The sequence below is a fragment of the Anas platyrhynchos genome, chromosome 3 (assembly GCF_047663525.1).
Source record: "Anas platyrhynchos isolate ZD024472 breed Pekin duck chromosome 3, IASCAAS_PekinDuck_T2T, whole genome shotgun sequence".
Lineage (NCBI taxonomy): Eukaryota > Metazoa > Chordata > Aves > Anseriformes > Anatidae > Anas > Anas platyrhynchos.
Window position 1 is genome coordinate 101364565 of NC_092589.1, and position 14520 is coordinate 101379084.

The 14520-nt window shown below is 33.3% G+C and overlaps 1 protein-coding gene across 3 annotated transcripts in view; it reads right to left on the bottom strand.

Annotated features, from left to right (window-relative positions):
* Window positions 1–2023: 2023 nt before the first annotated feature.
* PXDN (peroxidasin) overlaps window positions 2024–14520 on the bottom strand; it is an 81667-nt gene continuing 69170 nt past the window's right edge. For all 3 annotated transcript variants that reach the window (XM_072036405.1, XM_038176243.2, XM_072036407.1), the window contains 4 exons: window positions 7955–8075; window positions 5236–5368; window positions 3807–3920; window positions 2024–3202 (listed from right to left, as the gene is read on the bottom strand). In XM_072036405.1, the coding sequence (XP_071892506.1) occupies window positions 3080–3202; window positions 3807–3920; window positions 5236–5368; window positions 7955–8075 (491 nt within the window). In that variant the 3' untranslated portion in view covers window positions 2024–3079. The remainder of the gene's footprint in view (window positions 3203–3806; window positions 3921–5235; window positions 5369–7954; window positions 8076–14520) is intronic.

A 14520-nucleotide genomic window follows, 5' to 3' on the forward strand; every position in this document is an offset into this window, starting at 1 on the left:
TCATATTGCAACCAAATGATTCTTACTTGAATTCAACCTAAAGGAATAAAGTGAATTTACTCAGAGTATTTCAAGTCTCTGAATCTTTCTCAAAATATATCAGTAGCAGATCAAGAGTTTAATTCTAATGACTAAAAAAAATAATCTATTGTACAGGAGACTAATTTCAGGGCTGCACCAAGCACATGTGTTTCATGACTGTCTTTACCCTCTCAGCATCCTGGAATCTTCAGCAGTTAATCTAAACAATATATCTATCAAGAAGAAATCATGTTTACTTGGAAATGTGGCCCATTTTATTTTAACTGAAAAGCATTCATTATACAGTGCAAACAGTTCTTTGGTAAATTTACTGATTAAAATAAAAACAACAAAGACTTTGCTTTAGGTAACATTAAAAAAAGAAAATAAATATGTAAATTTTGCAACATATTACAGCAATATTCTCACAGTGGATACTGAGAAAATGGTCATCTAGCCATTGGCCACTGTTTCAGAAATGTTAAAATTAATGCTGATTCTGCAGACATGACAATAAAACAAGCACAATCCATGACTGATTACACTTTAAACTGTGCATAAAGACGTGTTTTTCCTGAATGGTTTATAATCAGGTGGACAGTGGAAAATAACTCAAAATTACACTTATTTAAGCATATCCAGACTCCTAAGCCCATTTTATATACCATATGTATAAACAGTGAACATCGAAGAAAACCTCCCTCTTTATTCTGGAGGCCGAAGAAAATGAACAATCGGATATATGTTACTATTTTATAATGTATAAATGGAAACTCTTTTCTCCAATACGTGGAAATTTTGAGAAAGTTTATTTAATATAAAATTGGAATAAAAGAATGTAAGTAGTAACCAGCTGGATGTATTACTGATTTATATATCTGTTTAGACAGTTAAATTATATTTGGTTCAGCTCCGCAATCCTTCCTCTTTGAGGAATTCCTGCTATAGGTCAATGGGAGTTCCATCTGAGTTGGACTTACAGGACGAGACATGTGGTTTGGACTCTCAGTAAAAGTCAACAAAATACCAGAGTACCAAAGAAATACAGGAATGACAGCCTCTAGATATGATACTCAAACATGCTCGCCACACACAATTTCTGAAAGTATTAAAATAGAAAATTACATAAGTCAAAACATTGTATATAAAATCAATTAAAATATTCTAAAAAATATAAATTGCAGTTCTATGTGTACCTTCTACCACACATCTTTAACACACCACTCACATGTACATATTGTTCTTACTATAGTATGAAATGATTTTCTTTAGCAAGCTTTAAAGATACACCAGAGATTGAATGTGTGGCATGGTATCTGATTATCAAATTTGAAATTATTAATGTTAGTAATCAGAGAAATTATGTGCCAAAATATAATACTGGAACTTACTTTGTTGTGCTAGGTTAGTTATTAGACAGGTATTTGACTTACCATGCAATAATTAAGTATTCAGTTTGTTTGCATAATCTGAAATATTTAAGATGAGAATGTTAAATTTTGTGCAGAGTTCTTTGATTCCAGACCTCTGCTCCCTCAGTTTGAACAACAAATTCAGAAGTCAGTGAAAACCTGAAGAGCTTGGTTCATGTTAATCCTAACTTGGGAATTAAGGACAGAGCCATAAATTCTAAAATATTAAGTAATTAGGGAAAGAATAATTTCTGAATAAACAAAAAACAAACAAACAAACAAAAAACTGTAAAATGAGGTATGATAGTTGTCCTTCACTGAATATAATATATAAGTCCTGGTCAAAAATATGCAGTTTGTATTCTAAAAAGTATACAACTTTGAAATGCTAGTGTAGACATATACTCTATTATGTTAAACATTTATTAAATGGGAACTAAAGTCCATTGGCAGACCATTTTTAACATGAATGATAAAAATATGAGGTAAAAATATATATGCATTAGATGAAATTGAACAAAAAAATAAAAATCAAATACCTTGTCAGAAAAAGTAGTCAATCCACAATTAATCATGATGCTTGATTTAGATTCTTTTTTTTTTTTTTTTTCAACAAACAGTGCCACAATATAATCAGGAACATATGTCTATTGACAATATGCACAGAAAGTCAGTAGGTATTTTTGTATATAAAATGGCATGTGACGTGGTTTCACATTCTCAAAACAGGGCCATACAAATATGTGAGCTGATCTGAGATTAAGAGAAGCATGCTTAGAAACGGGACTGGATGGTCATGTTACAATGATTTAAAATAGATGAAACAAAAACAAGTTGCCAAGCAATTACATATGTTTTGACATAAAGATTATGCTCATGTTAAGATCAAATGCTACTCTGCCATGTGTGTTTTCCTAAAATGAGGAACACTGTCAATTATACCTGTAATATACATTCAATTGCTTTTTCTATCTTTCAATTACATTTACTCATGTTCCCCTAGTAATTCCAGCCTTTCTAGTTCAAAAATATTGAATAATTTTGCTCAGTGAACAAGAGAATGTTGAAAGGTGCACTCTGTTTTTCTCTATTTTCTTGATGGTCCGTATGTAGAAATGATAGTGTGATTCAACAGCATTTCCATGCATATGTGGTTTGCAGAAACTGGTCCTCTATCGCATTGGTTTGGGCACAGTGAGTGACCTTTTGCTTTCCCATCATTTACTAAGTAATAATAAAGAGCTAAATTTCAAGTCAGACTGGAACTGAAAATGGAACTTTCAACATTACTAATCATAGATGGGGGAAAAAAGTGTTCATTTTAGCCTAAGTCTGAAGCCCAGTCATTTTGGATACCTAAAACTACCTGACAGTGTTCTCTTAAAGTAGCACCAGTTTTTAGTTTGTCTAACCTGAGAAGCTTAACACACAATTAACTTTGACCTGTTTGCTAGTTTCCCTTTCATTAATTTTTGCATTGTGATTACCTTCATGGGCAGAAAATACAATGATACATTATGTTATACTGTTACAGCACCATTAGAATGTTGTAATCTTGATTTCTTGCTGTTTTAAGCCTGTAGTTTTTGCCATCAGCAGGCATTGATACAAAGAGTATGCACCCTAAAATCTAAAAAAAAGAAGACTTATGGCTTCTTTTTATTAATACTTTCTTTTAAGCAGACTGGACAACAAGCTCCTTTAATCTTCACAGGAGCTTCACAGTCAGCTGGCGGGCACGACTCCACAAAACAGGTAATCTGACCAACCTGTGTCGGGAAAACAAGGAAAGAAACCAGACCATACTTAGCTACATTTTCCAATCAAGAAGTATCTTTTTTCCCATTATTGAAGCATGTGTTTTCGTTCATCCTCTCTAAGATCTTGGTTATTAAAAAAAAATTCATATAGTTTACTTCAGTATCAATTGATATTGAGAAGGCTTTTTGTATTATACCTTCTTATTATGCCTTATAATACCTTCTACATTATACCTGAACAGTATGTCATCTTATTTAACATTCAGGCATGAAACTAGGATGCCAAGTACCCCCCGCCCCCATATTTCTTTGACTACATTTTTAAAATGCTAACATAGTAAAAGAAAATGAAAATTTAGCAATAAGCTAGATATGCTTTTATTGTTTTTCAAGGATTTTAATAGACTTTTTCAAGAAGTGCAATTAATTTTGTAGCTAATTTTACCAGTACCATCCATAAAAATGGAAATATAATAAATATTAAAATATTTAATATTTAGTAAAATGGAAATATAATAAATGTAAACAAGAAGTGGATTTAAAAACATTGTAATGGGCAGGGATATGAGAGCAGAATCTCTTTTTGCACCAAATAACTGAAGTACATACTTACTTTGCATTCACACACAGTACAAGGGTCCCTTTTCCAGGTTTCATTGCTGGAATATGATTTACCCTTTTCATCAGTGCAATCAGTTTTACTGAGGCGTGATTCAAGTTTTTTTATCTGTAAGTATTAAAAAAAATGAGTAAAAGCAAAGTTTTTATTTGTGCAAGGTATTCTGTCTTCTCTCTTATGCTATGCCATGCATGATAAATACTTGTCTGGGTTTTTCTTTTGACTATCTACTTTGCATAATGCTAAAAACCTGGAAATGTGTAATGAATATGTAAGCAGACTTTCAAAGGAAAACTAACAAAGGATACATCTTTCCTACCATTGGAATATACATCTTGAACATACAAAGACATGCAAACTACATCTAACATATATATATACTAAGGCAAATATAAACTTTCCAAAAAGTCTGAATGAGAAGGAGCTAAAAAACCCCATAACCTTAATTAAAAAAGTTATCTTGGATCTTTGACTGTATTTTTTTTCTTAATGATGAAAAATAGGGGTTATATGATTAGTATAGCTAGCTGGTTGTGTGCCATTTGAGAACAGTAAAGGAACCATCTTTAAAAATCCCTTGGTCCTTTTGACATCCAAAAAAGACAGAAAAACAGAATGAAATGTAATAAGACTTAACTTGGCCTACCAAAGCACTTCCACTGTCAGAGCGCTCATTGATGATGAGTGTAACAAAGATTAAATAATGCCATCAAAGATGGAAGCAATCTGCTATGTAAATAAATACATGATGTATATTTATGAATTACATTGAAAAGCTGAAGCTTACTTTTCTAGGCAAAATCTTTGGCCTATTTTTGTCTGTCCTATACAGTATCCATTTTTGAAACCAAGTTCTTATATTATTTTGATATTGAGTCATTATGTCTGAGTTATTCCGAATAAGGAAGCTATGCTGCATCGTAAAAGTAAGTGATCTAGATTTTAACTATGTTCATGGCAATCTGGCATATGATTTCTTATGGACTCCACATTTTAATCATAGTTTTACTTATATTCTATTCCCTGAGCATAGACTTAGATTTAGAGTATAGACTTAGAGCACTGATTCTATGCACTATGCATTGCATTTCAGATAAGAAAAAGAGATTTTTTTTCAACTACACACAAATTTTTAGGGCAAGATTAACCTCATGTTTAGAATTCAATGGTTACAGAAAGCTTCAGCTTCAAAAGTCAAAAAGATCTATAGAATAGATCAAATTATATTTTAATATGATTTCAGAAGAATATAGAAATAAAGAATAATCACACACCATGTTCTGTGTTGTGTTTTGTTTGAGATACTATGTGGTGGTTTTTGGCTGCAGTGGATGTCTAAATATTAAAAACATAAGACAAGTGATGTTAGGAGAACATTATAAATTAAATCTAGAGTTAGAAACTGTTCTGTATAGCACCTTACCTGGTTTCTGAGGCTTGAAATAGTTTTTTGCATTTCCAAAACAAATTCTTTGAAGTCATTCACTATGGGCATGTTTGCATTTTCATCAGATGCTGAGGTGGCATTACGAAAATATTTACTCTGTTTCATAGAACTGCAAGAAATTGATGCCATGTCAATTCACCTAGCTTATTTCTATCTGTCTTGATATTTTAGAACACTTAGCACAAATGTAAAGAGGAACCAACAAGTGTAGGCAGTTGGCCACACTGAACACCAGTGAGCCACAACAGTATACCAGACCCACCAGTGCTGATGACAGCATCAGGTCAGGTGAGTTATGGATTACTGTTGATGTCACTAGTGACAATGAATTTCTTCTGCTGAGAAGAATAATGTATGTATACAATGCATGGGGAAACACTAAGTTGTCATTTGTGACACTGCAGAGCATCACCTTAAATCGTTGGGAAAAGAGCCTTAGAATCTCTTGAGCCTTAAATAGGAAAGCAGACTAAACTGAAAGAACTTTAAAAAGTGTTACTTCAAAACATGAAATTCACCTTTCACATTACGATTCATAGTTTTTTTCCTATTTACTCATTAGCAAACAATGTATTTAAAGAAATGTCTTTAAAAAGAAGTTGGTTTTTGCAAACAGGTGGGAAAAAGCGCTTTTAGATGTAGACACGTTCCTGTGTCCAACGTAATTAACATTTGAAATGAATGCTGTTTATCATAGACTATCAAGTCTAGAGTATTCTGACTATAGTACTTCTAGCATTTTCCTGGTAAGTGTCATACAACACTAACCTGTGTTACTTGATTCTCTCTGTTGATGGGAAAAATGTATACAGTTATGAAAGGAACTGTCTATAATATATAATACATTATTTGGCAAGATTTAAAAAAACTAATGTATTCAAAACCAGGAAAACACTAATTACACTTATTACATTAAGATCTCTGAATCCATACAAGCATTTCTATTCTGTTAGCATGTCTTCCCCAGAGCTAAGGGATACCCAAAGAATGAACAGGCAAAGTACTCTTTTCTATATTAGGACTCATGATTTATCTTCCTGTATAAATTAAAACTGCACTTATTGGCAGGTGTTCAAGCTACTTAGTTTCCCATACTTTTTCATCTAAATTAAAGAAAAAGAACTCAAAACAACATAACATGCCAAAGTTCAAGTAAACCAGCTGCTATTTTATAACTAAATGTTTAATCTTCCCCACCTGCTTATGTTACTGAAAATGAGGAGGAAAAAAAGAAAAAAAGATCTCACCAGAAACATAATTTAAATACAATGAGCATAAGAATTGACAAGAATGTTAAAAGAATGGTGTTGCTCTAGCTTTTTTTATGCTTTAAATAAAGTATTGTAACTTTACAATTTTGTAGTCCTAATTAACGCTTTGACTGTTGTAGATCTATGAACTTCATTTCTGAAAAAGTCAACAGCGTGTTAACAAAAACAAGCTGTTTCTCAGATACATGTTTATATTTTCTTGCTTACGTTTTTATGCAATTTAACCCTTCTGCAGCTTTATATAATTATGGGACTAATTTTTTTAAAAAATGAATTACATTAATTTGTAAATTCAATGGCTTCTAACTGTTCACTTGCATAACCACATGAAACATCCTCATTCGAGGGTTCCTTCCAATGAGTCTTTCTTTTCTTCTTCTATTGTCTCTAAGTAAGCTTAGACTTAGCCACTGCCTTTTCTTGTTTAAGATTAGAAACCTTTTACCCTTAACATCTAAGGGCTCTGTTTCTTCAGAACAACTTCCTACCAATTAAGTGAACTATAATGCTGGTGTATCTTCAGTACATTCACTTGAATATTTGAAACTGCTGAAATAAACATAACTTTCTAAATATCTATCCAGATACTTTCCTTGCCTTGAGTGGGTAGATTCTGGCTGAATATGAACCAATGTTCTTCTCAGTCAAGCAGATAATTTTATTTGCTAAAAGAACACATATATATGGAAACAATGAAGAATGTTCGGTTAAATAAGAGAGTGAAGGATCTCCATTTATTTTCTTTATAAAGTGTCCAAGCAGAACTCCATTTCATCACACTAAATCAAAGATAAGTTTTGGTTCCTAGGAAACTGTAGGGACACTATGTAGATTATTTGTGACATTGTGGTTTACTTCCTTGCTTGAGGATTGAATTTTGAATTTTGAGGACCTTGCTTGAATTTTGAGGACCATAGAGTTATAAACAGCATTGTCTCTCTGCAGCACCCCTGCCCTCCACTGCTTCTTTGAGGTACTAGAAGCAATCTCTATTAATTCTATTAATCTCTATAATAAATGTTTATGTTGGTGTTATCTACACTTGGTTTCCTCTTACTGTAGGAGGACCTGGCAGCTCTGAGCAGAAAAGGAAACAATATAGTTTGGTTGCTACAGGCACAGCAGGGCTGTGGGATTCCAAATCCCTCAAATTACACTTAATACTAGCTTTTTTTCCTGTACAGCACAGGAGGAAGTACTACACTGTGTCACACACAAAGAGACTTAAATAATTTTGAGCTTGTAGTGGCTATGCGTGCATAAGTCTCAGAACGAAATACATCAATGATAAACTGAAGAAAGCAGAGACTGGAAAAAAAGTGGTATGCACTTATAAAGAAATACATCAGTTTCATTCTATTTTGAAAACAAATGCTTTCTCTTACTTTAAAAACAAAACAAAACAAAGCAAAAACCTTACTCACCTTACTGTTTTGGAAATTTTCATTTTCTTCAAGGGCTTGTCCTCTTGAAAGCTGTAGTCAAGAGAACGTCTTCCCCGAAAGTGATATGAAAATGCATTAAACTGTCCTCTAGTTCTACAGTCTGAAATTAAGCAAGAAATTAAACATTACAAACCATACTATCACCAATTAATATATTTTCACAGTATCTTCTGAATTGGCAAAGGCATATCCCTATGGAATCAGCTTGAAGGCAACTGAATATCTCTGAGGGATGCAATACTTAAGTCAGCTGGAAGTAGAAAATTTTATTATTCACAGACCAGCTTTTTTTGATATGAAACAAAGGAATAAAGATTATTTTTTTTTTCCACAAATGTATCACTACTACTTTAACTGTCCTTTTCATATCCAAAATTTCCACTCTTTTGGCTTTTAACTATTTTCTTCTTTTGGAATGAGATAATTACATATGGAGGAAAACAATAATAGAAAAAACAGCCTGTTGCTTTCTCATCTATTCCAGGTTTGTTATATTTGGCATTTGAAAGAGAATATTTAATTAAATCCTGAAGAACATTTGCATTCTTTATTGGTTGACCAGCCCTATGTACAAAGTTAAGAGATTTGAAGGTATCACCAGTCACTAAGAACTAAAACACTTTATTCAGTAGAGTAGAAGTCTCAAGCCTGAGAACAATTATAACAGAAATTTTCTCCTAAGATCCAAAATGGATGACTTCACAGGATGAAGTATGTCTTTCCAGTTATTATTTAGCCTTCCAAAAACAGTGAGTATTTGAAATGAGTCCCATTTAAAAAAATAAAATAAATAAATAAATGGAACAGCGCTTTGGAGAGGAGAGAATTAGAAAATAGAAGTTTTCTTATTTCTGTTTGCAGAAGCTTTAAAAACAAAAAGTCATCGCAAGCCAGGATGTTTCACAAACCAACAGCACGTTCAACTATTAGAACCAAAGAGTATGCTAACAAAACAAAATGGAAAGCTGAATAACAGGATCCCATGGATGTATTATCCCAGTTAAGTCTGGTATTAGCAGAATGAGCAATGAAAGCAACTGAATAGGGGAAGAAGGTATTTGCTCTGATGTTTCTCTTAACATGCTGCAGAACAAGTTTATTCAAAAAGGCAGTAACATCTTAGCAAATATTCTTTTGGAATTTAGCAGTACCTATACCAAATACTTAAAGTATTAACACAAATCATTGCACAAGTTTCAAGCCAAGAAAGAGTCTCAAAACACTGTTGAACTGAGCAATGTGAAAAACAAATGTAAAATTCTTGTTCCATGTAAATTAAAGAAATCATAGAATCATAGAATATCCCGAGTTGGAAGGGACCCTTAAGGATCATCAAGTCCAACTCCTGGCACCGCACAGGTCTACCCAAAAGTTAGACCGTGTGACTAAGTGCACGGTCCAATCGCTTCTTAAATTCAGACAGGCTTGGTGCAGTGACTACGTCCCTGGGGAGCCTGTTCCAGTGTGCAACCACCCTCTCGGTGAAGAACCTCTTCCTGATGTCCAGCCTAAACTTCCCCTGCCTCAGCTGGACCTTTTCTGCAGGTCCTATCACTGGTAATATATTGGTTGCTCTGTGCTTATATGAAAATATGTATCTTAGATTATTTTTATTGTTTTTTCATATATTTAAATAAGACATAATCTCTCTGTTACTTTAAAAAAGTTTGTTCATGGTTTGATATTAATGAAGATGGGGAAAAAAAAAGCCCTGATTAATTTTCAATTTGAAAGCAGTACCTGCAAATCATTCTTGAACAGTTTATCCAGTTTATCAGTTCTCCTTCTCTTTTCCTTCCTTTCAGCGTGTTCCCTCCTTGATTAAATTTATTCCCTTCCTCCTATAATAAACGCAGGCCTAAAGAACTACATGATACTGGCTGCCAACATATTGTTCATTCTTCTTGTGTGTTCTGCTGCTTCTCACACAAACGTCTTGCTGCTCACTCAGAAACTAAGCTCTTTCAGATGGGAACAGACTGCTGTGTCTGTAAGATACTTGCCATGAAGACATTTTTGATTACCCCTAGATACTTCTATATTTAGTGTGATGAGAAAAGGGTCACTTTGAAGGGTCACTGGAAAAAGAACTAGTTTTGGTCAGAGGAAATTTTTTCTTAAAGCAATCTGTTGCTTAAATTTTTCCTGAATGCCATAGAAATTTTAGCTTCTTTTGGAAGTCATTTCTGAAAAAAAAAAAAAAAAAAAAAAAATCACCTTTCTTTAATAGTTGCTAAGGTCTTCTCTAGATTTTTCTTTGGTACAAAAGCACAATTGCCTATTCTTCATTTCTAATCCTAAACTGGTGTTTACAATCAAAGCACCAAAATCCTGGGAAGGATTTAGCACCTTACACTGATAAATATGAGAAACATATGTTCAGGGCACCTTCAAGTACCCGGACCTGTACATTTCTGTAGTTTTTAAGGACTTAAAAGTGTCAAGTTGCCAAATGAACAACTCTAGTTCTTGGTTTCCATTTCAGAGGAATAAGGGAGAAAATTGTCATTGCTGAGAGGTGCAGGACAAAATGCTTTAGCTTTCAGAAAGCCTTAAACGAGAAGTTTTTGTGTGTGTGTGTGTATATATATATATATATATATGTATTATATATGTATATGAACATCTTATCAGTACTGGCAAATTAGAAAAATCAGCCTAAAAATCAGCCTAAAGTTCTGCTTTTTTTTTTTTTCAGTCTACCTAAAATTTGCCCAAATTAGCTATAAGCAGACCAATTCATTTTCTGTACAAAAAATGAACAGGAAAATAAAGGAGAACCTTAGGTTATTGAAATAAGGAAAAAAAAAAAAAAGCAAATACAATCTTCTCAGAAGAAAAATAATAAAAAAAATAGTTTTAGAAAGTTATGCAGATTAAAACCACATATCTTTGGACTACAAAGAACAATCAGAAAAGGTGGATTCAGACAGACAGGTAATACATGGACTAAATAGAAATTTGCAAAATAAGAAATTTGCCAATAACTGATCTGTACATAAGACTGTGATGGTATGTGTCTGAGAAAGATAGTAACAGTTCACAAATAAAGAGACTCAGACTGCCTTGTTTTGTTACAAATCACTGAGACACCTACATTAAGATGCTTTACTACAAATGCTTCTTTTACAGTGAATGGGCAGAGACAAAGGCAAAGTAAAAAGGAGATTGCAGCCTGAATTGTCCTGTAGAAACACCTCTTTCTATACTGCCTGCAGTAGACTTCAAGAGCCTGGGGTCTTACCTCTGGGGTTCTGGAGTGTTTAAATGGAATAAATGTCAGCCTACTGCTTCCCCTTGCTTTTCACTAGCTACAGGAACTACTGGCATGAGAATCCTGCTAGCAAAGATGCAGTACTGTCAGAGGACAGAACTGTGGAACTGTATGCTACTCACCATAGGTAGAAAAAATAATTTTCTTGATTGGATGAAATATTAAAAAAATATATACATTGATTCTCTTAATAAAATGTGTTATCATGCAGATATGATGGACTATAATAAACAAAATTCTGTTCAAAGAAAAAATAAGGTTTTTAAATGGTCTTAAAAGGTCTTTAAATCTCAGACCATGGAACTTCGTTTTAGTAGTCTGATATACTTAGAAGTTTTCTGAGGCTAATAGACACTGTCTTTAAATGTACATTTAAATGTAAGAAGATACATTTAACCATAGAAGACACATATAAATAAGATATGACAAAAGCAAACCTCAAAATCTCTGCGAAAAGAAAACATGGCCAGGCATGAATTGTATTTTGATATTTTGAAGATCTCTTGGTAAGCAATTTTCAATGTTACAAAAGAACTTGCATTCTCACCTTGAGATTGCTGTTAACATTTCAAAATTTGTAAAGTCTTCCACAACATTTAGTGCCTAGCCCAGTGTTACTTGGTATTTTCATTGAGGACAAAAGGGCATAATAAGAAGAACGTAATAAGATATAATATTAGAAGTAAAAGTCAGACAAGCTGTAGCTTGCAATAAAGCACAATAGTTAAAACAAATAGTTGATGCCTTCCATGAAAGACATTAAAGAGATGAATGTGGTCAATGCAAACATAAACTATGACATAATTCATTGTCTGGTTTTAAAATGCAAGAATCCATTAGGTCTATCCCACTGGAAGACCACATATAAATGGCCTCAGAGGAAGTATGTGTCTTAACCGGTGGGATTTAAATATGTTTAGTCCTAATTTTTATAACAGTGTCTTCCAGAATTAATCCAAAAAGAGCATTATCTGATTCAGAAGATATGTTGGTTGCTAACTGACAAACTGCTAAGGAAAATTGTCTTCCTAAACCAGTTTATACTTAGGGGGGTAAATTGTGCCTTGACTGAATCACTTCCTACTGGGTTATTATTTGACATAAAAAAAAAAAAGAAAAGAAAAAAAAAAAAGATTAAAGATATTTTTCATTATGATTTATACAAATTGTGCAAAACTTTTAAAGACTCACAATGGACAACATTTCCACTTTACATATTTTGAGTAAAACCATGTTTCCATTTGAGCCACTCTGTTTGCACATAATCTCCATTCTTTTTTTTTCATGTAAGTCATCTCAGAAACATTTGTCATGTTCAGAATAATATGCTCATCTTTGAGGGAAGAGATAAAAAAAGTGGAAATAAAAAGTCAGTAACAGTAATCACAGAAACTATACTGAGTACTTTTTAAAAAGTCCTTTTTACACTAAGCCTGAAATAAAGCACTAGAAGTGCTTCTTTGGAAAATCTGAAGTTTGGATGCTCTTTGCTGAAACAAAGAGCTGCAATAATTCTTCAGTAACTTCTGTCTCCAACAGTATTTTCCAACAACATAAAGAAAGATAGAAAGTGAAGGAAACCAGAAGAAAGTCTTGTGTACTTCAGTGGAATTCATGTGTTTTTTTTTCCACACCATAAACTAGCAATTCTGTTGTATGATTTGTTAACTGAAATGTAAAGGTAATCTGGTATTGTTATTATAAAAAGGAATAATGTTCTGCTTTATAAGAAACAAACACTGGCTTTACTCAAGAAATCTAAGAAGTAGCTTTTTGTAACTAAGAAGTTCTATTCTTCATGTGGAAAAGTATTTTGACATTAACAAAACAGGAAGGATAACAAAAACAGATGTTTTTTAACCAAACTAACACAGCTGAACATATGGGTCACTTATTAAACATACATAAAGTGCAATGATATAGTATTCTGTATTCTACTTTTTAACTCAGTACACTCTAGAAGAATTTTAACTATAAAATGAGTAGTATTTTAAATATGGAAAATGAATATGGTTTAATTTTTTTCTTCTAAATAAACAAACAATAGTAATAAAATCAAAGAAACAGTACTGGACAATCATCAGTTTAAAAGCCAAACTGTGCAACATTAAATCTTTTTGCTGGTTCGTTTATTTTACACTTTTAATGACACAAGTTTGTTGTCATGGTAAAGACATAATAGAACAATTCTTCATTAGTAACTGTGTCTGTAATAGGTTGAAGGGACATCCTCCATCAGTTTACATTTTACAGTTAAACTGTAAAATTCTTGAATTCTGAGATACATCACTAAAAGACTCTCTGTTCCTCAGGATAATTACTTTTTTTTTTTTTTTTTTTTTTTTTCTCCCTCAAAGGAATTAAACATTCACTACTGTGTGACTGTGTGACTGCTGTGAGTGTGACTGCTTTCTCAGAAGTACAGTCCACTGGTTCTTCATCCATGCACATCTTTTCACTGAATTTCACTAGCTTATTCAGCAGCAGTAAATCCAAAACATTCAGCAGAAGAAAAGATGAATATCTCAGATCAGAATATCTCAGATCCAGGTACCTCTCATCAGTGTTTCCACATACTACTTGAATTGAAAGTGAGGTTTTTACTCAGTAAATTTTAAGATACTAATAATCATCAACAGATAATACCATTATCCTTTGTAAAAAACTTTTTTTTTTTTTTTACAGTTTGTAATTTGTTTGATGGTAATTTCTAGATGAGCAGAGTTCCACAGAAAACTTCCTGACAGGTGTTACACAAATCCCATGCAGTGGTATAGGCTTGGGGAAGTGTGGCAGCTGGAATACTGCCTGACAGAAAAGGACCTGGGAGTGCTGGTCAACAACCGGCTGAACATGAGCCAGCAGTGTGCCCAGGGGATTAAGGCCAACGGCATCAGAAATAGTGTGGTCAGAAGGACTAGAAATGTGACTGTACCCTTCTACATGTACTGGTGATACCACACATTGAGTACTGTGTTCAGTTTTGGTTCATTCACTGCAAGAAAGACACTGAGTTGCTGGAATGCATTCACAGAAGAGCAATGAAGCTGGTAAAGGGACTAGAAAACAAGACATGAGGAGCAGATTGGGGAACTGGGCTCAGGGAACTTAGTTTATTCCAGAAGAAAGGATCTTGTGTGGAGACCTCATAGCTCTCTACAGCTACTTGAAAAGAGTTAGAAGTGGCAAAGTTGTCAGTCTCTTTTCTCAGGTGAGAAATGATATGAGGAAAACAGCCTCAAGTTGTACCAGGGGAGGTTTAGATTAGATA